The sequence below is a fragment of the Dipodomys spectabilis genome, unplaced genomic scaffold (genome assembly GCF_019054845.1).
Source record: "Dipodomys spectabilis isolate Male_0828 unplaced genomic scaffold, ASM1905484v1 ptg000085l, whole genome shotgun sequence".
NCBI lineage: Eukaryota > Metazoa > Chordata > Mammalia > Rodentia > Heteromyidae > Dipodomys > Dipodomys spectabilis.
Genome location: NW_024870762.1, coordinates 6,569,951 through 6,593,516, shown reverse-complemented (window position 1 = coordinate 6,593,516; position 23,566 = coordinate 6,569,951). Strand labels below are relative to the sequence as shown.

The window sequence follows — 23,566 nt, the reverse complement described above, 5'->3', positions numbered from 1 at the left end:
TTCTCCTAGGCAAACAAACCACACCTGAAAACAAAGTCCATATCCACTTCCAATTACCTGCAACCATAGCACCTTTCATTTTCCTGTAATTCATCACTTCTTAGGGAACGTCCCTTCACCTTACTCCAGTTTTACTGACACACAAGCATATATAGTTGGCAGGATATAAGAAGGACCATTCATTCACCTGCTAGCCTTCTTCCCTAGGTCTGGAGCCAGAGAAAAATTACCTGAAATTGACAAAGGAGAAATTAAGGTAGGAAACTAAGATAGGGTTGTTTGGGGGGGAGGGAAGGAGAGTAGGATTAGGCAAAAAGTATAGTATGGGACAATGAGAGTGGATGCATAGTATTTATTTTTTTGGGGGGGGGGGGGGTCATGGGCCTGAACTCTGGGCCTGGGCGCTTGTCCCTCAGCTCTTCAACTCAAGGCTAGCGCTCTACCACTTGAGCCACAGCGCCACTTCCGGCTTCTTTCCTTTTTGCTTATGTGGTGCTGGGGAATCGAACCCAAGGCCTCAGGCATGCAAGGTAAGCACTCTACCACTGAGCCACCTTCCCAGCCCATGATGCATAGTATTTAAAGGGAGTGTTTTGTGTGTGGGGGGGGGGGGTGTACTTCCTGCTCTGGCTCATCGTTAGTAGTGGTTTGGAAGGTAGGAACCAGGTAGCTTCAAGCATTATACATTATACCTCTGCTCTGCTCCCTGTCCTATTTGCTTTCTCTTTCTCTTTCACTGTGGCATTTGTATAACCCTGGAAACCAGGCTGATTAGGAAAGTGGCTCGTCAACAAAGTGCCAGTGTAAAAGTTGGTAGAGCAATCAATAGCAGTAAGCCACCTGGGATGACAGCAAAGGAAAGAACTGCCCAAGCACCTACCAAATTCTCTCAGCCAACAGCAAATCAGAGAAAATATTTAACTTGTAAAGCTATGAGAGTTTCACTTCCAGCCTCCACAATGACATCCTGGCCCCATTAATTCTGAATTATAAAAAATATCCACAGAAAACTCTCAAAAGGAAAAGAAAACTTGTGGGTTTTTTTTTGTTTGTCTGTTTGTGCTGGACCAGGGACTTGAACTAAGGGCCTTATGCTCTCAATTAGCCTTTATGCTCAAGGTTGGCGCTCTGTCACTACAGCCACAGCTCCACTTCCAGCTTTTGGCTGGTTAATTGGAGATGAGGCTCTTGGATTTGTCTGCTCAGGCTGGCTTCAAATTGCAATCCTCAGATCTTAGCCTCCTGTGTGATTATGATTATAGACATGAGCCACTTACACCTAGTCCAATTCATTTTTGTTTTTTTTTGTTTTTTGTTTTTTTGGGTCTGGTTGTGGGGCCTGAACTCTGGGCCTGGGCGCTGTCCCTCAGCTCTTCAGCTCAAGGCTAGTGCTCTACCACTTGAGCCACAGCGCCATTTCCGGCTTTTTTTCTTTTTGCTTATGTGGTGCTGAGGAATCGAACTCAGGGCCTCAGGCATGCAAGGCAAGCGCTCTACCACTGAGCCACCTTCCCAGCCCTCCAATTCATTTTTGAATCACCTGCTTCCTCCATGTGTGTGGAAAAAACAGATTGATTTCAAGTTTAACAAACACAGGGGAAACAGACCAGTGTACAACAAAGCTAATGAGAAGTTTGTGAAACTCATGCAGAATCCTGGTTTGTGTGGTCCATGCTTCAATCTTCTTGATGGCGAATGGGAATTGCTTGAAGTTGGAGCCTGAGTCCTGACATCTAGGCCACTCTGTGGCTGCTTTCAGCTGAGTCCTCTCATCTGGGGCTGTGGCATGCCAGGCCTTTAGAACACCCAGTGGGCAGCTTGGTGGGGTGGGTGGAGGATATGGTCTCTTTGCAAAAAAGCGGCCCAGAGGAGGGTGTCTGCCCCATCTGCCTGGAACCCCTGAAGGAAGCTGTGAGCACCGACTGCAAACACCTCTTCTGTCGAGTGTGCCTGACTCACCATGTGGAGGCCTCGACGTCCAGGGTCCTCTGCTGCCCCCTCTGCCGGAAGCCCTGTTCTGAGGACGTGCTGGGTGAAGGTTACATCTGTCCCCATCACCAGAAAAGGGTATGCAGGTTCTGTGAGGAGACAGGAAGCCTGCTGTGTGTGGACTGCCTGGAGTTACCTGAACATCAGTCCCATCCCAAGCCAACCATTGAACATGCCATCAGCCACTATAAGGTAAGGTGGTTCTGCCGTCCATTCTCCCTCCATTCCCTCTCCCTCCCAGTTACTGACTCCTTCCTGTACCCAGTACCCTAGAGGCTCAGCCACCTTCTTTTGTCATTTCTACCCAATCCTGTTGTCGATCCTTGCCTTTGCTTTTCTGTGTATATCTGATGGCATTCTGCCTTTATGTGAGATCATCTAAAAAGCCATGCTGTCACTCTGATGATGGATTCCCAGCATGTACCACTCTGTTTGCTCATCTGTAGACTGAGGAAGTTAGACTAGATCAAACAAAACCCTTTCTGTACTGAGACTGTTTGCCTTGCGGTTAACAGCACTAGAAACGTGCTAGAAGTGTAGTTAAGGGCTAGTAATCATCGTCTAAGTAATTGAAATTGGAAATTAACGCATGGTTTCACACCTCCCCCCTCCCCTTTCCTTCTTTGACTTCTCCTTTGAAGAACATTTGCTAGGAAAGTCTCTTATCGATTTTGTTTTGTTACTTCATCATTAACTGTGGCACCCTTTTACTTTTTCTTTTTTCTTCTTTTTTTTTTTTTTTTTGGGTCCGGTCGTGGGGCCTGAACTCTGGGCCTGGGCGCTGTCCCTCAGCTCTTCAGCTCAAGGCTAGCGCTCTACCACTTGAGCCACAGCGCCATTTCTGGCTTTTTTTCTTTTTGCTTATGTGGTGCTGAGGAATCGAACTCAGGGCCTCAGGCATGCAAGGCAAGCGCTCTACCACTGAGCCACCTTCCCAGCCCCTTACTTTTTATTTTTTCTTGGCTGTCCTGTTGCTCTATTTTCTCAGCCCTTCCCCACAAACCCCCCAGAAATTCTTGATAGATTATGTCTTTTTGCCCATGTGCTAGCATATCTGAGGCTCCTGCTAGTTTACTAGAGAAATCTATGCTACCACTCAGGGCTCCTCAATGAAACAATTCTCTTTTCCTGGCCATTTTCTGAGTTTTCACTGTCATTGACATAATAGTCACACTGCAGTTGGCCCCAGGCAGTGTGTGGAGTTGCTGCACATCCACTCTGTCCTTCAGTCTTTTTTTTGGGGGGTCCAGTCATGGGGCTTGAACTCTGGGCCTGGGCGCTGTCCCTCAGCTCTTCAGCTCAAGGCTAGCGCTCTACCACTTGAGCCACAGCGCCACTTCCGGCTTTTTTTTTTTTCATTTTGCTTATGTGGTGCTGAGGAATCGAACCCAGGGCCTCAGGCATGCAAGGCAAGCGCTCTACCACTGAGCCATCTTCCCAGCCCCTGTCCTTCAGTCTTCATACTTGTAGCTACAACCCCTTCACACCTCCCCACCCTTCAAGCCCCCCCCCCCCACAGAAGTCTGATCTCCAACTCCTATCTTTTTAGAGAGTAAATCAACTCATCAACTATAGATGAGGTTAATCATCTAATCATCTGTAGCTGGCAACATTATTTGGTCTCCATCTTAATCTCTTTAGGAATGAAAAATAGGCAGATACAAAATTGTAAATAACTACAACTACAGGATAGCCATGGCGGCGGGGGGGGGGGGGGGGGGAGCAAATCAAAACCTGCCCTCTCCATTTCTGTTAAGTGAGTCTTGGAAACTTCACAGTACTCTTGGTTTTCAGAATTCCTGTGGATATTCCTGTATGTTAATCTTGTCAATTTAACTTAATTATTTTCATCCATCTTTCCCCACTCCAAACCAATTAGTATTTGATTGGATGGAAGACAGGCAATATTTACACCATAGTGTCTTTATATTCAATAACGAAGGGTGATTTTCCAGTCTTCTTTTCGACACATGATTTTGCAAGAACACTGTTTGGGGATGACATAGAAAGGTAGACAAATAATGCAGGAAAGTGAAGTGGGAATATTCAGTGTTGGTCTGTACCCCCAGGTGTGTGGTCTACAGGAGAGCAGGAAGGGACGTTCCAATAATCAATGAGTCAGACCTGAGGGAGAAAAATCTACTCACTCACTAAATGATTTACTCAGGCCTGAACTCGGGAAGAATGTGGTGTTAGGCGTTGTAGGAAGTGGAAAGATGATTCATGATCATCGTCTTCAAATCTCTGTTTAAATAATGACAGGAAATGGAGCACAAATAAATAACAATAGTATTTTTTCATTTAAGGAAAACAGTGAGCTCTTCCTGAAAATATATTAGAAACTTAAGTGTGGTTGAATGATGAGTGAAGTCTGTTACCCTGGGTTTTCAATTAAGTAAGGAAGACCGACACATAAGAAATCAAATAAGTTAGAAGTTTTTATGACCCAGGAAGGAAATAAATAAGAGTCTGAATGGGCAGGCCCATGTTAATCTGGTCTTGAGGGGAAGGTGATATTGAAGTTGAGACCTAGAAAAAAAGAAGTGTACCCATGCAAATACTGGGGAAAGGAAGCAGATACAGAGGTCCAAATGTGTCCAAGTCTTGTTACATTTAAATTGTTTGCAATCAGAGTTTAAATAGGCAGGATCTATTGGTAAATTCAAAGCAGGTAAAGGAGTAAAAAGAATCAAACATGACCTCATGAGTTTCTGGTTTAAGCTACTAAAGGGATGATGTGAATGATAAGGATTGAGGAGAACAGGCTTGAATGAAACTTCAAGAGTTTCACTTAGGACAAGTTGAATCCAAGCTGAAGACTCTCACAGACTTTCTTGCCCAAACTGGCTTTGAACTGTGATCCTCAGATCTCATCCTCCTGAGTAGCTAAGACTAAGTGAGTCGCTAGTTGCCCAGATCAGGAAAGAGTATTTTAAGAAATGACAGTATACCAGGCACCAGTTGCTCACATCTGTAATCCTAGTTGCTCAGTAGGCTGAGATCGGAGGATAATTTGAAGCCAGCCTAGGCAGGAAAGTCTATGAGACTCTTATCTCCATTTAACCACTAAAAAAGCCAGAAGTGGAGCTGTGGCTCAAGTGGTAAAGTGTTAGCCTTGAACAAAAGGCTCAGGGACAGTGCCTAGGGCCTGAGTTCAAGCCTGAGGCCCCCCTCCCTAATGCCACCCCCCTACATAAAAGTTCAGGGACAGCGCCCAGAACCAAGATTTGTATAGAAAAAAATCTAGAAGGAAGGATTTTTGAATGCTTTTACTACAAAGGAATGATAAATTTCTGAGAAGTTAGGTATTCTTACCCTGATTTGACCATTCTATAATATATAAATATGTATGCAAACATCACATAGTATCCTATTTACAATTTAACATTCACTAAATAAAGTGAGTTAAATCATAAATTAAATTGTATTAAATTATAAATTGTAAGCGTAACGTACTTTAAATTGTAAAGTATAAATTTAATGTACAGTAAATTATAAATTTACAATTAAATCAAATTAATTACACTAACTTAATTTATACCAACTTAAATATACACAAGGAAGATTGGCCCATGACTTTTACAAATGAGAAGAAAAGCACCCTGATATCAAGTAGAAATACTTCTGTCATTATCTGTTATTTTTATATTTCTAAAACTTAAAAAAAGATTATTCATCACTTTTTTCCTTCATTATCTATAAAATAAACTTTCAAGTTCCTTACCTCAGACATGCCTCAAAGTTGCCTGTTTTATTTTGTTAAAATTATGATTATTTTTGTTGATCATTGAACCCAGGGCCTGGGCGCTGTCCCTTGAGCTTTTTTGCTCAAGACTGGTACTCTACCACTTTGAGCCACAGTGCCACTTCTGGTTTTCTGATCGTTAATTGGAGATAAGAATCTCAGAGTCTCATGGACTTTGTTTGCTTCCCAGGCTGGCTTTGAACTGCAATCCTCAGATCTCCACCTGCACCCAGCAATTGCCTGTTTTAAAGATGCAGGATTTTAAAGATGCCTCATCTGGGATCAAGACCCAACCATGATTCGTCAAATCTTACCCCAATATTTTGCCCTCATCCCTGGTTTATCAAACAGATGTGTCTGTCTGTCTCTTTAGGAAAGACTCAACCGCCGGAGCAGGAAGCTTAGAAAGGACCTGGGAGAACTTGAGCGGCTGAAAGTGCAGGAGGAGGAGAAGCTGCAGGCTCTGCAGGTAGGCAGTTGGAATCCAGGGAAGTCCTGTGTCTGTGTCACTCAATAGCCTGGGATAAAGTAATGGTTGTGGAGGCTGGAAATCTGTGTTGATGTGGTTAAAGGATTAGCTAGCAGAAGGGCCATCTAGACCTACATGTTAACTGAAACCCAATCCTGTTCTCCCTGATGCATGAGAATCAGAAGAGACAAATGAAAATGACTGCACAATCTATAATGCTGTCCCCAACGGTTTGTCTTTTTGTTCATCTTGCTCCTTTGGGTGAACTCTCTGCTAATCTATGACCTGAAGAGAGCTAAAAGCAGGCAGTGAGAGTTGCCTGCTGAGAAGTGTTGTATGTGTGCGTGTGCACGCACACTTCCACCACACTAAGACTTGACATCTGCAGAGATGCACAAGAGTGCAAAGGGGGAAGAAAAGCTACCTCAACTTTCTGAGGGGCACAGCTGTCTCTGAAGTTCTTGTGGCAGGTGAGACACTGCTGTGAGGGTAGGAGGACACAGAGATGGAGGACGTGCATTGGCACACAGCTCTCCGCTCCTGGAGGGCTGGGAGGGAGCCATTTGCCCTTGGGTAACTTAGGGAGATCCGTTTCTTTGGTTTCAGGTTGACTTAACATACCTTAAGCTAGAAGCAGAGCTGGAGAGCCAGTGCCAAAACAAGGGGCAGCTGGATGCTCTCTGTCAGCAGCAGCTGGGCCAGCTGGAGGACATGCCAGCAGAGGCAGCCAGATACCTTTACCTCTCCAAGGCGGTCATCCAGCTTGCCAATCTGGTCACAGATATAGAGAAGATGTCCAAGGAACTGGATGCCACTACACTGAAGGTATTTATCCTGAGACATCTCCCCAGTCCTAGGATTGTCCCTGAAGAGTAGGTGTCCCACCTGCAATGCACACTTCTACGGGGTGTGTAAGGGGAGAATCTCTTGTGATACATGGTGACAGGCGCTGGTGGTTTGTCCAGAGCCAAATCATGCTGTATCATCAGAGAATCCCTTCAAAGCCTTCAAAGCTTCCTAGGCAACACCCCCAGAGTGGACTTCAGCAGCCAGTTGGGAAAGGAATTAGGTTGCCAGGAACTTGAGAACTGATTATAATTCTCACCATCTTTCTTTCCCTCCTAGAATGTCCGTGACTTACTGAAAAGGTATGAGGCATCCTTTCCTTCCTCCATGTATGCAGACACGTGCAAACCTCACACACCACAGACACACACACACACACACACACACACACACACACACACACACACACAGGCTCCATCAAGATCAAGGAGACCTGCTTCTCTGTTATCCATGCTATGCAGCCTGTGCAGGCTCAACAGATACAGGAGTATATATGAATTTATGAAGGTTTTCTTGTTTCTAGGAGTGCTCCACAGAATTTAGATGGACTGCTCTCTCACCTTTCTTCCACCGGCCCAGCCCCCCATTAGCTCTGCCTGGTGCATCTTCAGCTCTGGTGTCTCTTCAACAAGTTCCTATGTCCTCATTCCCACAGCCATCATGTGATGTCTTACTCTGTGACCCATAGACACAATCTCCTTTCTTGACCGGGCCCAGACTTGTGGCTCCCACTGTGGTGGTCAGTTCCACAATCTTGGGGACCATTTACACATTGTGCCTTTTTGTCTATGAAGCAATGTAGCATGCACAGTTCACATTTCATGTTAAAAATGGGAGGAGCTGGGAAGGTGACTCAGTGGTAGAGTGCTTGCCTTGCATGCATGAAGCCCTGGCTTCAATTCATCAGCACCACATAAGCAGAAAAAGCTGGAAGTGACACTGTGGCTCAAGTGGCAGGGCACTAGCCTTGAGCTGAAGAGCTAAGGGACAGCGCCCAGGCCGAGTTCAGCCTCCACAACCAACAAATAAAAGGGGGGCAGTGATCATCCAGGTATCTGTATGGCAAAGCTCTCTAGCAATGAGACCACCTCAGCATATGGAGCCTAAAAGGTCTATGAGAAGAATATTTTACACTCCAGTACCAGCAGCTGTCTGCCACTCAACTGTGGCCCCCCAGGGTCCTCACCTCTTAATGTCTGTCCATGCCTTTATATGACCTTCTCCCCAGGAGTATGAGTAGGACTGTCACTTGCTTCAATATGGCTGAGTCAGTAGCTATTTTACTATTCCTAGGACTCTTCCTTGCTGGACTACTTATATTGGGACTGTCCTTTCCTTGCTGACTTACTGAAGTTAGCTGTCCTGAAGAAAGGATCTGCCAGCAGATTCTAGTTGCTGAGAGGAGTCTCTGTCAGCCAATAGAAATCAGGGACCTCCGCTTCACAGTTCCTAGAACCTGAGCAAGAATGGAAGTATCTATCTCCTTCCCCAGTAGGGCCTCCAGATGAGACTCTGGTCTACCTGAGACCGTGATTATATTCTTTAAGATGATGAGACTCAGTTAAGCTGCACCCAACTTTTTTTTTTTTTTTTTTTTGTCAATTGTAGGGCTTGAACTCTGGGCCTGGGCGCTGTCCCTGGGCTCTTCAGCTCAAGACTACCGCTCTACCATTTATTTAAGCCACAGCACTACTTCCAGTTTTCTGGTGGTTAATTGGAGATGAGACTCACAGCCTTTTGGCCCAGGCTGGTTTTGAACCACAATTCTCAGATCTCAGCCTCCTGAGTAGCTAGGATTATAGGTGTGAACCACCAGCACCTGACTGTGCCCAACTTTTTGATGCACAAACTGTGAGATAATAAATGTAGGTTCTTTTAAGGTAGTGAATATGTGGCAGTTTTTACTTAAAAATATGGGTAACTCTTTTTGGGGGGAGGATCAGATTGGCTTAGAGTTTATCCACTTTATCTTTTTAACGAATTAACTTTTTGCAGATTCTTTATGTAGATTTTTAAAATATCTTTTTTTTTTTTTTTTGTTGGTCGTGGGGCTTGAACTCTGGGCCTGGGCACTGTCCCTCAGCTCTTCAGCTCAAGGCGAGCGCTCTACCACTTGAGCTACAGTGCCACTTCTGGTTTTCTGGTGGTTTATTGGAGATAGGAGTCTCACAGTCTCTCTTGCCCGGGCTGGCTTTGAACCGCGATCCTCAGATCTCAGCCTCCTGAGTAGGAAGGATTACAGGCGTGAGCCACCAGCGCCCGGCCTGATTTTTAAAATATCTTTAACTCATTTTTTTTTGTCAGTTGTGGAGGCTGAACTCTGGGCCTGGGTGCTGTCCTTTAGCTCTTCAGCTCAAAGCTAGCACCCTACCACTTGGGCCACAGTGCCACTTCTTGCTTTTTTCTGCTTATGTGGGGCTGAGGAATTGAACCCAGGGCCTCATGCATGGGAGGCAAGCACTCTACCACTGAGCCAACTTCCCAGCCCTTTACCTCATTTTTTTAAAAATTATTTTCTTACTGGGACTTGAACTTGTGACCTGGCACTGTCCTTTAACTTTTTCACTCAAGGCTGGTGCTATACCACTTGAGCCATAGTTCCACATCCACTTGGACTTTTCTGCCAATCATCAGATGTTAGCCTTCTGAGTAGTTAAGGTTACAGGTGTTGATACCAATGCCCAGCTGGTATATTTTCTTTTGTTAAACCTTCACTGTAAGTTTATGATTTTTCTTTTCATTGTGTAGATGTAAATAATAAAGAAAACCTGTACTTCTTGTAAAACCCGGTTTAAAAAAATTATTTTCTTGTAAAGATGCTGTACAGAGAGGTTACAGTTTCATCAGTAAGGTAATGAGTACATTTCTTGTCAGGCATTTTTACCCCCTCCTCCTTTTTCTCCCATCATCCCTTCTTTCCCCTACCTCTCTCCTCTCTCACTCCCCCCCCCCCCCCCAGCCATAGCTAAGATATAGAACCAACCCAGATGCCCCTCAGAAAATGGATGGATCAAGAAAATGTGATACACACACACACACACACATACACACTGGAATTCTATGCTTCCATCAGAAAAAATGATACTTCCCCACTTGTTAGGAAATGGAAAGACTTGGAAAAAATAATATTAAGTGAAGTAAGCTGGACCCAGAGAAACAAAGATTGCATGGATTCCGTCATTTGCAATAATTAGTATATGTCTAGGATAATCTTATCAGATAAGCAGAAAAGCTCAAAAGCTATGTACATATGACCATATAAGATGATGCTAAATGAAATGAACCCTAAGATATGGACAAGAGGTTTCTTTGTTGTGGTTGTTTTTAATGTACTATGTGATTTTTTTTGGTTTCTTTTGTATATTCTTCCTCTTATGGTATAGATCTGTTGTCACTGTATTTGATTTTGGTGCCTTGAATCTTGTATATACATTTATCTAATTTGGAGAGGGAAGGGGAATAACAAAATGCTGAAACAAGGACACAGGATGACCCATTGCAACAATGATACTCACAAGACACCATGTTGGAAATGGGTAACTCTTATAATTGTATACCAGTTATTTCTGCATATATCCCACTTCTTTATACACATTGGCTTTCTACACCTTGTCACTCATTGTGGTAATTCTGTGAAGAAGATTGTATTATTATTCCATTTAAAGTAAAGAAAGGGGCTGGGAAGGTGGCTCAGTGGTAGAGCGCTTGCCTTGCATGCCTAAGGCCCTGGGTTCGATTCCTCAGCACCACATAAGCAAAAAGAAAAAAAGCCGGAAGTGGCGCTGTGGCTCAAGTGGTAGAGTGCTAGGCTTGAGCTGAAGAGCTGAGGGACAGCGCCCAGGCCCAGAGTTCAGGCCCCCCTGACCGGACCCAAAAAATGTAAAATAAAATAAAGTAAACAAAGTTGAGATCTGCTAAGTTTTATTATTTGCTCAACCAACTTCATATAGTTAGGATTTTAATCCATGCCTGACTCATGATCTGTGTGTGTGTGTATGCAAGAGAGAAACAGAGAATAAGTGTGTGTATGGAGGCTTGAACTTGGAGTCTGGGTGCTATCTCAACATTTTTGCACAAGCCTTTCTATCATTTGAGTCACAGCTCCATTTCCAGCATTTTGATCATTAATTGAAGATAAGAGTCTCACACTTTCCTGCTTGGACTGGTTTCAAAGCATGATCCTCAGATCTCCACCTCCTGCTTAGCTAGGATTACAGGCATGATTCACCAGTGGCTGGCTTCTGACTCAAGATCTCTCAACCACTAAGCTACTCTGCCTCATTCAGAACCAGGTTCCTGGATGATCCTGATGAACACACATGAAAATTCATTAGGACTACCCAGGCACCTTGTTCATGAAGATTACCCAATGCCCCATGAAGGCACAGACCATTTCCCACACCCCCCCCCCAGTTTTTTTTTTTTTTTTTCAGTTCTGGGGATTGAACTCTAGGTCTGGACACTGTCCCTGAACTCTTTCACTCAAGTCATGATCTACTACTTTGAGCCACAGTTCTACTTCCAGTTTTCTGCTGATTAATTAGAGATAAGAGTCTCACATATACTCAGTTCTCAGCCTCCTGAGTAGCTAGGATTGCAGGTATGAGCCACTAGCACCCAGATCGATCCAGTTCTCTGCTGTTCTCTTTTTTGTTGTTGTTGTTGGTCATGGGACTTGAACTCAGGGCCTGGGCACTGTCCCTGAGCTTTTCTGCTCAAGGCGGATATGCTACCACTTTGAGCCACAGGCTCTACTTCCAGTTTTCTAGCGGTTAAGAGTCTCACAGACTTTCCTGCCTTGGCTGGCTTTGAACTGTGATCCTCAGATCTCATCCTCCTGAGTAGCTAGGCTGTCCTCCCTTCTTAAGGTGCTTCTTGCTCACCATATGAGAGGGAGGGAGTCCCCCCTCCCTCCAAACAGAGCTAAGCCTCCTCCAGGCTTCCATAACACCCAGTGGGATCCCTGACACAGAAGCCACACCATGTTGAAATGTCCACCTTATCTTCCCCAGCCTCCCCAGAGATTCCTCATATATAGGACAAACTTTTTTTTTCCTTTTTATTTTCAAATCACCAGTGGCTCACACTATTAGGTTCATAACACACAACAAATGCTTCTTGAAGACAGGAGTCAAATCTTTGGGAAGAAAAACAAGATAAAGAAAGGTGATGTATATGTATGTTTTTGTTTGTTTGTTTGTTTGTTTGAAATCGTCCAAGGCTTGGTCTAGAATCCAGATCTTCTGGTTCCAAGTCCAGGCCTCTCTCCTGTACACAGCAACTTTGGTTCTCGCTGGGAATGAGAGGAGCAGGCAGCAGCTGAGTCTGCAGATGCCCTGCGCATCTCTGAGCACTGGGGAGAGGCTTGATGGTATGACCCCACCCTGTCTCCCATCGCTTGCCAACAGTCACCACTGCATTGTCCAGAGAAGTCATTTCTATCCCAAGTTTTCCCTGTAACCCAGGCAGGGTTGAAATCCACACCATACTTGACTAGAGTTTGGACTAACTAAACCCTTTCAGCAATCCAGGGAGAAGCTGGACCCGCGGCCCCAGAGCCCAAAGAAGGGGAAGACCCCCCTAGTGAAGGAGGCGGTGAAAGTGTAGATGTGCTCCTGGGTGACGGCGTTGGCGAAGGTCACCCAGCCCACCTCGTAATCCAGAGACACCCGCACCTTGCGAGGCTGCTCCTCCAGGGCCAGCCGGGTGGGGAAGGAGCCCAGAGCGGAGATGAAGCCCCAGGCCAGCCGCACGGCCCACACCCCCTCCTCTGGCCGCAGCCGAAGCTCCCCCTTCCGCCGCACCTCCTCACTCACCACACCCAGGGTGCAGCTGCCCCCGTGGGTCAAGTCCACACCCACCACCCACGAGTGTCTCCCCCCTGTGAAGCCACTGTGGGCCAGGACACAAGTAGCCCGGTCAAAACGCTGGGGGTTGTCCGGTGAATTCTGCCATTTATAGGAGAACCGAGCCCGCCGGTGATTTTCAGACAGAAGGAGTTTGGGGTGGGAAGTCTGGGGGTCGAGAGAGATGTGAGCTGTCGGGGGAAAGAATGGAAGAGATAAAGATGTCAGCTGGTGCACGGTGACGTTCAAGGGCCCAGAAAGCGCCCTCCATGCCTACCTGGGCATTCCTATGAAAGCACTTCTGAACTTGCTAGAAATACTCAGAATCTGCGTGTCCAGACCCCACCACATTCCTCTTGTCTTCAAGAGAGCTGCAAATTGCCAGGCACTGGTGGTTCACACCTGTAATCCTAGCTACTCAGGAGGCTGAGATCTGAGGATCGCAGTTCAAAGCCAGCCCGAGCAGGAAAGTCCATAGACTCTTATCTCCAATGAACCACCAGAACACCGGAAGTAGCACTGTGGCTCAAGGGGTAGAGCACTTGCCCTGAGCTGTCAAGGATAGGGCCCAGGCCCAGCCTTCCCTCACACTCGCCTCTGCCTCCTCCAGGGTCTATCTCAGAGGCAGAAACTTTTCTCCCCTTGGTCTCAACTTCTTGATTTCACCCCTGCTTTTCCCCCCAGGACATATTTGCACATCCTTGGTTCCCAGAAGACTCTGCTCATGCACCTATTCACTTTGTTTTAGTCATTCTAAATAGAATTTTAGATGCTTACTTTATCTTTTCTCTTGTTTGAGTGCTGGTCCTGAGGCTTGTATATAGGGCCTGAGTGCTGAACCTGAGCCCTGTTGCTCAAGGCTAAATGCTCTACCACTTGAGCCACAGCTCCACTTCTGGCTTTCTCGATGATTAATTGGAGATAAGAGTTTCACAGACGGGGCTGGGAAGGTGGCTCAGTGGTAGAGCGCTTGCCTTGCATGCATGAGGCCCTGGGTTCGATTCCTCAGCACCACATAAGCAAAAAGAAAAAAGCCGGAAGTGGTGCTGTGGCTCAAGTGGTAGAGCGCTAGCCTTGAGCTGAAGAGCTGAGGGACAGCACTCAGGCCCAGAGTTCAGGCCCCACGACCGGACCCCCCCCCCAAAAAAAAAAGAAAAAAAAAAAAGAGTTTCACAGACTTTCCTGCCCCAGTTGGCTTCAAACCACGATCCTCAGATCTCAGCTATGCCTCCTGTTTAGCTATGGGATTACAGCTGTGAGCCACTAGCACCCAGCTATATTGTTATTTTTAGTACCTATAAATTGAGAAAAGGCTATAAATTCAGCAACCCTTCCAGCAACCCCATGAGTCCCTAGGGTCTTTGGTTGGTAGATGGGGAACAATGGCCTTGAAGGAGCTTATTGTGTTCATTCCTGTCTCAGCCCCAGGGGGCCCTCCTGTCATCTGTCATCTGAGGGAGCAGGTGCCCCTGATGGTTATGAGAATGGGATTCTAAACTCAGGCAAGTTCCCTCATCCAGAAAGTCTTCCCTGGCCCACTGGGTCCCATTTTGATCCTATCTTCCTTTCCACTGAACATGTGCACAGCAGAGCACAAGCTTCATCAGGAAGGCATGAGCCTGTCCTTTGTACCCAGTTCTCCTCGGGTCCTTACAAAATCAGTGTACTCTATGAAATGCTTATTCTTATGGGGATAGGTATTGGGACTCATGTCCCTTGTATAAATGAATGTAATGTGCCCAAGCCTCAGTATCTCATGTCTGTTAGCCTAGCAAGTCAGGAGGCTGAGATCTGAGGATCATGGTTTGAAGCCAGCTCTGGCAGGAAAGTTTGAGGTTTTTTATCTCCAATTAAAAACTTAAAAAGCCAGGGCTGGGAAGGTAGCTCAGCGGTAGAGTGTATGCTTTGCAAGCATGAGGCCCTGGATTCGATTCCTCAGCACCACATAAACAGAAAAAGCCAGAAGTGGCGCTGTGGCTCCAGTGGTAGAGCACTAGCCTTGAGCTGAAGAGCTGAGGGACAGCACCCAGACCCAGAGTTCAGGCCCCATGACCGGCAAAAACAAACAAACAAAACAAACAAACAAAAAACAAAAAAACTTAAAAAGCCAGATATGGCGCTGTGGCTCGAATGGTATTAACACTAGCCTTGAGCAAAAAAAAAAAAATCTCAGGGATAGGGCTGGGAACATGGCTTAGGGGTAGAATGCTTGCCTAGCATGCACAAAGCCCTGGGTTTGATTCCTCAGTACCACATGAACAGAAAAGACCAGAAATGGCATTGTGGCCCAAGTGGTAGAATGCTAGTCTTGAACAAAAGAAGCTCAGGGACAGTGACCAGGACCTGAGTTTAGGGCCCCAGGATCAGTGCATGTGCGCGCGCACACACACACACACACACACACACACACACACACACACACACACACACACACACACACCATAATGTTTGCATATAACCTCCATATATTCTCTCATATACTTTAAATCTCTGGATGACTTATATTATTATAATGTTATTATAATATTACATTTTAAGTATAATTAAATTATAATACTTAAATGTAAATGCTATGTAAATAGTTGTTATACTTTATTATTTAGGGAAAAATGCCAAGGGAAGGAATGTTTGGCTTTGTTTAATACAAATATAACTTGTTTATTTTTTTGGTCATATATTAGCATCACTGGGGTTTGAATTCAAGGCGTGCAGTTGTTTGGCTGTCACTCTACTACCTGAGCCACATCTCCAGCCTGTCTCGGACTATTCTCCCCAAGCTGGCTTTGAACCAAGATCCCCAGATCTCAGTCTCCTGAGTAGCTAGGATTATAGGTGTGCTGCTGGTACCCAGCCTGAATGTTTTCTGAGGTTGAATGTAGAATCTCTAGATATGGAGGGCTACCGTGGGTGTGCACATGTGTATTTACACACACAAGTGTATATGGCATGCATATACATAGGTGTACCTATGACTTGTATGTGAGTATATATGACTACCATATTGCCTAGTGTAGATGGGAATCTGTCTTTCCTTTTTATGGCCTCCTCACTGTCTCCCATCCTGATGGAGGGTGCTTACCTGGCTCATAGTCCAACTCAAAGCAGAGTTTCTCTGTGAAAAGGAAATAATAAGAGAAGATTTCATTAGTGTCAAAACCAAAGAAGACCCCTCTCCTCATCCCCATCCCAGATAAAGGAGCAAAGCAAATGGAAGCTACAGTCATCTTGACCAGTGGTTCTAAACTTGTGCGGGCATCTTAATCTCCTGGAGCTCCTACCACCATACCCTGGTTTCAGGTGTTCCTGAAAACGTGGGGTGGGGCTGCAAAAGTTCAGTTCCAGGGGGTATTGATGGTGCTGGGTGGGGTCCCATTTTGAGGCCCACTGCCCCAGCTCTGAGCAAGCAGGGACTATGTCTCCTTTGTACACTTGTAGCCACAAAACATGCTAAGCTAGGCATTAGTGGCTCGTGTCTGTAATCCTGAGATCTGAGGATCACAGTTTGAAGCTACCCTGGGCAGGAAAATCTACGAACTCTACTTAATCACAGAAATCTACTTAAGCACAGAAAAAGCCAGTGCCCAGGCTCAGAGTTCAAGCCCCAGGACTGACAAAAAAGAACGTGCTAAGTGTTAAAGATCCTTCTGCTTAATGGATAAGTAAGTGGACTCATTCATTGTTGTGCTTGAAAATAATTAGAGAAGTCAGTCTTTTTCTCCCATAATATTGGGGATTGAATCCAGGGTCTGGAACATGCTAAGCAAGCAATCTACCTCTTAAGCCATGCCACCTCCTTAGTTTGGGGGTTTTTTAGTTCATTTTGATAAATGTTATTTTATATGATCAGATGTATAGAGACGTTGCACCTTTGTGTTCCTCTACTAAGAATATCCTCCCTCGGAGGTGGGGAGGGAAGGGATGGTAGGGGAAAAACAAAGAGGAGGTAATAATGCTCCATAGGAAATGTACTCATTACCTTACTGCAACCCCTTTGTACACTATTTTTACAATAAAAAAACATAAAAAGGAATATAGTATTAAAGAAAAATGGCAAAATTTGGAAACTGGAATTAGAAATTAGAAAAAAAAAAGAATATCCTCCATCCATCTACCCCTTTAGTTTTGTGTTCTGTTTCTAAGATAGGGTCTCATAAACTCTTCCTGGCCTCCGGAAATCCTCCTGACTCTGCCTTCTGAGTAGCTGGGATTATAGGTATGTGTACCCCTCCCCATCTGACTAGTCAACCTTGGAATAAGGTGAAATTTCCTTTCCTGCAAGGTCACTAGGAATGCTAGCAGGAAGTGGACTTATGGGGAGCATTGTTCTACAGTGATGCTTTGGAGGGTGGACTTTTAGAAATAGGGGACATTGCCGGGCGCTAGAGGCTCACGCCTGTAATCCTAGCTACTCAGGAGGTTGAGATCTGAGGATCATGATTCAAGCCAACCCCGGGCAGGAAAGCCTATGAGACTCTAATCTCCAATAAACAACTAGAAAACTGGAAGTGATGCTGTGGCTCAAGTGGTAGAGCACTCGCCTTGAGCTGAAGAGCACAGGGACAGCGCCCAAGCCCAGAGTTCAAGCCCCTCGACTAACCAAAAAAACAAAGAAAGAAAGGAAGGAAGGAAAGAAAAGAAATAGGGGACATTGTTTATGATTTCACAGACTGGGGAAGGGCAAAAGCCACATTCCCTTCCAACTCTCATCCCAGCTTTTCCTTTCCCTCTCCCATCACCTTTACCTGTTCCCAGAAAAGCCACAGTTCTTATACAGACAACCCAGCCCTAGGAGCCACATAAACAGAAGGAAAGAGAAAGAGCAAGCAAGGCATTAGTCAGATACCAGAGAATCCATGTAAATACTATCACTGGCTACTGACTAATGGTGTTTATCAGAAATTTATCATGAACTGCAGATTATGCTGTGGGCATTTTAATTTTTTTTTTTTTTTTGGTCCGGTCGTGGGGCCTGAACTCTGGGCCTGGACACTGTCCCTCAGCTCTTCAGCTCAAGGCTAGCGCTCTACCACTTGAGCCACAACGCCACTTCCGGCTTTTTTCTTTTTGCTTATGTGGTGCTGAGGAATCGAACCCAGGGCCTCTGGCATGCAAGGCAAGCACTTACCACTGAGCCACCTTCCCAGCCCCTGGGCATTTTAATTATTGAGAATGATATTTTTAATCTCTCTCTCTCTCTCTCTCTCTCTCTCTCTCGGTGTGTGTGTGTGTGTGTGTGTGTGTGTGTGTGTGTGTGTGTGTGAATACTGGGGCTTGAACTCAAGGCCTTAGGCTCTTACACAGTCAAAGCACAGAAAATATATAAATATTCACCACTATGGGGAGTGGAGCAAGAAGGCCTTTCCTAAATCCAGGCTGTATGGCCACCTGTGCTCCATGGAGCTCTTACCCAGAAACTTCTTCATCTCCCTTTGCAGGGGGAGGGCCTGCTGGGGGAAGTCCCGGATCCTCTGGCCCAGCTCAGGAGACACAGCCTCTGGTTTCCGGCACTTTCTGGTTTCACATCTAGGGGCAGAGAAACAATGGAGTCTAGGAATTCTTCTCCTTAGTGATGCTTGCAGAGCTAGTTAGACATCTACTCATAAGGCTGAGGTACCAGTTCAGTTCCCATGGACAGCCTTCCTCTAGGATGCCCAGCTGCTATATAAGATATGGGTACTTGCAGCTCTAGGTGACAATGCATTTGGATGTGTGGAAGTTTATGTGTGAATATATGTCCTTTACACAGGATGTTGTATATTTATATGGCAGTAATTAGAACAATGGGGCATATCTGTATTTATGTGGAAAAAGAAAATGGACATCCCATGACTTACCTTATTAGAGTGCTCCTAATATCCTAGATGGGAGAGAAAGAGTTTCAGAGTTTCAGGGTTTTCCTCCCTCCCTTCGTCCCTCTCTCCCTTCCTCCCTTCCTCCCTGCCTTCCTCACTTCCCTTCTATTATATAATATTGGGCTTGAACTTAGTGCTTGCTAATACTTGACCATTCCAGCCATACCACCAGTTCTTTTGCTTTGGGATTGCTTTCACATTAACTTTGACCAGGCTAGCCTCAAGCCTCAATCTTTCTGGCTCTGAGTCCTGAGTAGCATGTGCCACTATGCAAAGCTTTCCTATTTTTCTTATGTTCTTATCCTTGGACATTTCAGAAAGGGACACCAGATGCATAAAGGTCAGATTGTTAGGGTTTACCAAACCTTGGGGATCAGAGTCCAGGTGAAGAAGGGACCTGTCTCTACTAGTTAGAGGCTAAGTTGAACAAGTCCCACTGAAGTCTCCTGTTTCTCCATCCACAGTGATTTCCCCTAAATCTTGCCTTCAGATGCTTCTGATGCCTTGCTCAAAGCCCAATCTCTCTCCTCCAGTTCAAAGAATTAAAACAGATCAGGAAGAACTTTCTCACTTGTAGAAGGGGTCACTCAGGATAAAAAACAATTTGCACTGGAAATAGCACCTGGCATTTGTTTACATAGTACCATGTGTATGTGTGTGTGTGTGTGTTTGCACGTGCATGTGTGTGCACACACATGCCTTAAACTCTCACTTGGCTTTTTCACTCAAGATTGGTGCTCTACCACATGAACCATACTTCTTCTTCTGGCTTTTTGCTGGTTGACTAGTTGACTGGAGATAGGGTCTGTTAGATTTGTCTGCCTGGGCTGGCTTCACACTGAGATCCTCAGATCTCAGCCTCCTGAGTAGCTAGGATTATGGTGAGTCACCAGTACCCAGAAATAATTAGTATTTTTCAAAGTGCTACTTCCATGGATCCTTACAGAGGCCCCACGAGATGGTTAATAGAGTGACAGATGTTAATCCATGCTGTTCAATACATGTGGGATGGAAAGACAAACAGGAAAGCACAAAGACCAGGAACTCATGAAAGCATGGGCAGAAACTCGGACCTCTAGTCTCATAACTCATCTCCTCTCATGGATGCAGATGTGTGTGAGTGAAGGAGGCACAGTTTAGCCAAGGAAGATACAGTGATTCCAGGGACCACAGGGACAGGGGACAGCTCAGGCCTCACCGTCAGGAGCTCCCTTGCCGGTCTCTCATTCTTCTCCTCCAGCTCTTCAATCAGGGCACTGAACCGGCAGATCTCCCCAGAGACCAGGAATTCTAACTCTTCCTGTTGCTTCAAGATGTCTCCATCCAGCCTCTCCAGCTGTGTTAACAGAATGCCCTGCTGTTCCTCCAGGAATCGGCTTAGGTGGGCAAACTCAGAAATCACCTGCTGTCTTTTGGTAGCCACTTGAGTCTGAGAAGACAGAGCAAGAGTCAAGGAAGATGTCGCTCTCACCTTCACCAGGATTGCCTCCTCTTCCTTCCCTCCCTCTCCCTCCTCCTTCTCCTTTTCCTTCTCTTTCTTACTTCACTCCCATCTCCCTCTTGGCCTAGTTCCACATGTTCCCTGATTGGGTGGTGAAATCAAAACCTCTCCCATCTCCCTAGTCCCCAGACAGAATTAGAGTTGGCATGGCTTCTTTCCACCTGCCCATCCCCTCTGGGGACCAGGCAGCCCAACATTGACTCAGCACACCATCTGGGAGCCAGACAGCCAAGCATTGACTCAGCACAACGACCATAAAGGGGCAGGGAGGGAAGTTGGTTCAGAGGATGTGCGAGGAAGGCCTGGCCTCTGCCTTGTAGGAATTGCACATCACGTGCACAGCACTAAGCCACCCCTCCAGTGTGATCTCATTTAATCCTGGTAGCAGGATGAGGAAGTGGTGATTTCTAATCTCTACCAACAAGTTAAACTGAAGTTAGGAGTTGCTTGAGGCTATGCAGTCAGTTCCAGAGTCAGGACTTTAATTCAGAATGATTTCAAAGCCCGTTCTGTTATGTTTCCCAGAGTGAGGGAGAATTCTAGACCTGGACCTACCAGGAGGACTTGTATCCTTTTGCTTTCTCTTGATTGGATTTCTTGAATCTCTTCTCTCTCTTTTCTTAGATTCATAAGACACTTGTGTATTTGTTCCTAGGGGACAAAATTCAAAGAAGGAAAATGATTTCTTAAGGGATGTCATCTCGTCCAACTCTCTACCTCTAGGAATGAAATGCCCCAGAAAAGGAATGTCTCCCTTAGCTGACAAGTTTGAGCCATCATCACCTTGACAACAACTCTTTTTATTTTTTCTTTTTTTGTTGTCAGTCATGGGGCCTGAATTCTGGGCTTGGGCACTGTTCCTCAGCTCTTCAGCTCAAGGCTAGCACTGTCTACCACTTGAGCCACAGCACCACTTCCGGCTTTTTCTGCTTATGTGGTATTGAGGAATCAAACCCATGGCCTCATGTATGCAAGGCAAGCGCTCTACCACTGAGCCACCTTCCCAGCCTGACAACAACTCTTGGGGTACTATTTTTTTAATTTATACTTTCCCCTCTTCAATTTTCTTTTGGGGGGATACTGGTATTCGGGCTTGAACTCAGGGTCTGGGAGCTTTCTTAAATTCAAAGCTGGTGCTCTACCACTTGAATCACAGCTCCACTTCAGCTTTTTGGTGTTTAACTGGAGATAAGAGTCTCACGGATTTTCCCTTCTTGGGCTGGCTTCAAACTTTGATCCTCGAATCTCAACCTCCTGTAGAGCTAGGATTACAGGCATAAGCCATTCACCCCTGCCCTCTCTACCCCCACCCTGTTCGTTTTTCATCAGAGCATTCTCCCTTTTGTATACCATTGAAGACTGCAACTTTGTGAGTCTGTCTTCAGGTTAAATATCCTAATTTCTTTTGATTTTAGTAAGTGGTACCTAAAATCTATCTTGAGCTTGGTATGTCCTTTGCTGCAATAATTCCAACTTCCTGACACATCCCAAAGGGATACAAAATATGCAAATAAATAACCTTCCTTCTTACTTGAGTTAGTTATCAAGGCATGGTTCCAAATGGGAGAAGAAACTTGGATAGTGCAAAAATGCGACTAATTATTTTTAAAAAGTAATTTGCTCTGGAATAGATTAGGAACAGGTGCATACCTAAATGCTAATATCTGGTAGATTCAAAACTCTCACCACCAAATGCTAATTCACTAATTAAGACATCTGCACACACAGACCCTCACTTGTACCAAGGCACAATACATAAACAACTAGAACCAGCACATACTTATTTAATGACCAATAACATTACATACCACATCTTTCATCCAACTCTAGCTATACATCAACTAACATATTAATGAACAATAAGTCAAACAGCTATACACAAATACCCCCACCTAAACACACCATTCACCCCAGTAGACATGCAAACATCACTCATTTATTCAACTACTATGATTGAGCTCCTATGAGCTCAAGGGGAGCCAGGAGCAAATACCTTAGAATTCAATTCTTCAATCATAAATGTGTTGTTGTGGGACTGGGAATGTGGCTTAGTGGTAGAGTGCTTGCCTAGTGTTTATGAAGCCCTGAGTGTGATTCCTCAGTGCCACATAAACAGATAAAGCTGGAAGTAGTGCTGTGGCTCAAGTGGTAGAATGATAGCCTTGAGCAAAAGAAGCTCAGGAACAGTGCCCAGGCCCAAAGTCCAAGCCCCAGGACTGGCAAAAAGGAAAAACAAAACAGAACAGAACAACAACAACAAAAAAAAACACACAAAAAACAAAAAAGTGTCATTGTCTTGCTTGCGTCTGTGGCCTGGGTAATCACATAAGTGGGGAGAAAGAATTTGGAGTCATGGTGACCCCCAAACTTCATAACTCTACTCTGCTTCCCTTAGTCCAATTCTAGCTCCACCCTGTGACCCCAGGGTCCCCTCTCCTACCCTGTAGGGACCAGCCGCGTCTTCCAAGAAGCGTACTGTGTGGGTTCCATGTTCCCCAGCCTCACGACACACCACGCACAGATGCGCCTCATCATCCTCACAGAAGAAGTAGACCTTCTCCCTGTGCTCCGAGCAGATGTCTTCATCCCCGGGGCCCAGCGTGGACACCAGCTGGAGGTGTTCGATGTTCTCCACCACATTGGCCAGCTGCCAGTTGGGCCTGAAGCCCCCTGGGCGGAAAGGCTCCTTGCACAGGGGGCAGGTGAGGGACTCCTCAGACTCCGGAGCCGGGATCTCACAGTAACGAGTAAGGCAGCCCCGGCAGAAATTGTGGCCACAATCAATGGTGACTGGTTCCTTCAGAGTTCCTTGGCAGATGGGGCAGTTGACCTCATCGACCAGGCTGGTCACAGAGGCAGCTGTGGCCATGCTGGGGCTCTGAAGCCTTGCGCTTCCTGAAGGTCACCTCCGCTGCTCAGCTGAGGGGGATCAGCAGATACACACACCCACATGTGTCCACCCCTGGACAGAAACATAGTCACACACACCTGAACAAGGTACCTGTGTGCATCTTCTCTGCCACCAGAGTCCCTCAGGAGAAGACAGACACACCTGCCAGCCGCAGAGATGGAGAAAGAGCAGCAGAGGGGGAGGGTGGTGTAGAGGGGTTCACGGCATTCCCCAGATGGCCTCAGTTATTCTTGAAGCCTGGACACTGCCCATGGCTGGGCAGCTCCATTCACTCACCACCACTCCCAATAGAAAGAAGGTGCTAGTTATTCAGTCATCCACTGTTGACAAAGATCATTCTTGTTTGAGGGGACAGGAAAGAGACTGGCTCCTGGAGTGGCAATGCCACCCCAGTTTCTCTTCAGTGC

The 23,566-nt window shown here is 45.8% G+C and overlaps 2 protein-coding genes across 2 annotated transcripts; one reads left to right on the top strand and one right to left on the bottom strand.

Moving 5' to 3' along the window:
* The first annotated feature begins 1,839 nt into the window (after positions 1–1,839).
* Trim40 (tripartite motif containing 40) lies at positions 1,840–7,639 on the top strand. The gene is made up of 5 exons (XM_042683904.1): positions 1,840–2,181; positions 6,108–6,203; positions 6,810–7,028; positions 7,329–7,351; positions 7,573–7,639. The coding sequence occupies exons 1-5, from the start codon at positions 1,840–1,842 to the stop codon at positions 7,637–7,639; spliced, it is 747 nt and encodes a 248-aa protein (XP_042539838.1).
* A 4,619-nt stretch (positions 7,640–12,258) lies between these two features.
* Positions 12,259–23,566, bottom strand: Trim10 (tripartite motif containing 10). The gene is made up of 7 exons (XM_042684367.1): positions 22,689–23,566; positions 20,804–20,899; positions 19,946–20,176; positions 18,730–18,752; positions 18,303–18,418; positions 15,975–16,007; positions 12,259–13,086 (listed from the first exon to the last, which is right to left on the bottom strand). The coding sequence occupies exons 1-7, from the start codon at positions 23,115–23,117 to the stop codon at positions 12,569–12,571; spliced, it is 1,446 nt and encodes a 481-aa protein (XP_042540301.1). The 5' UTR covers positions 23,118–23,566; the 3' UTR covers positions 12,259–12,568.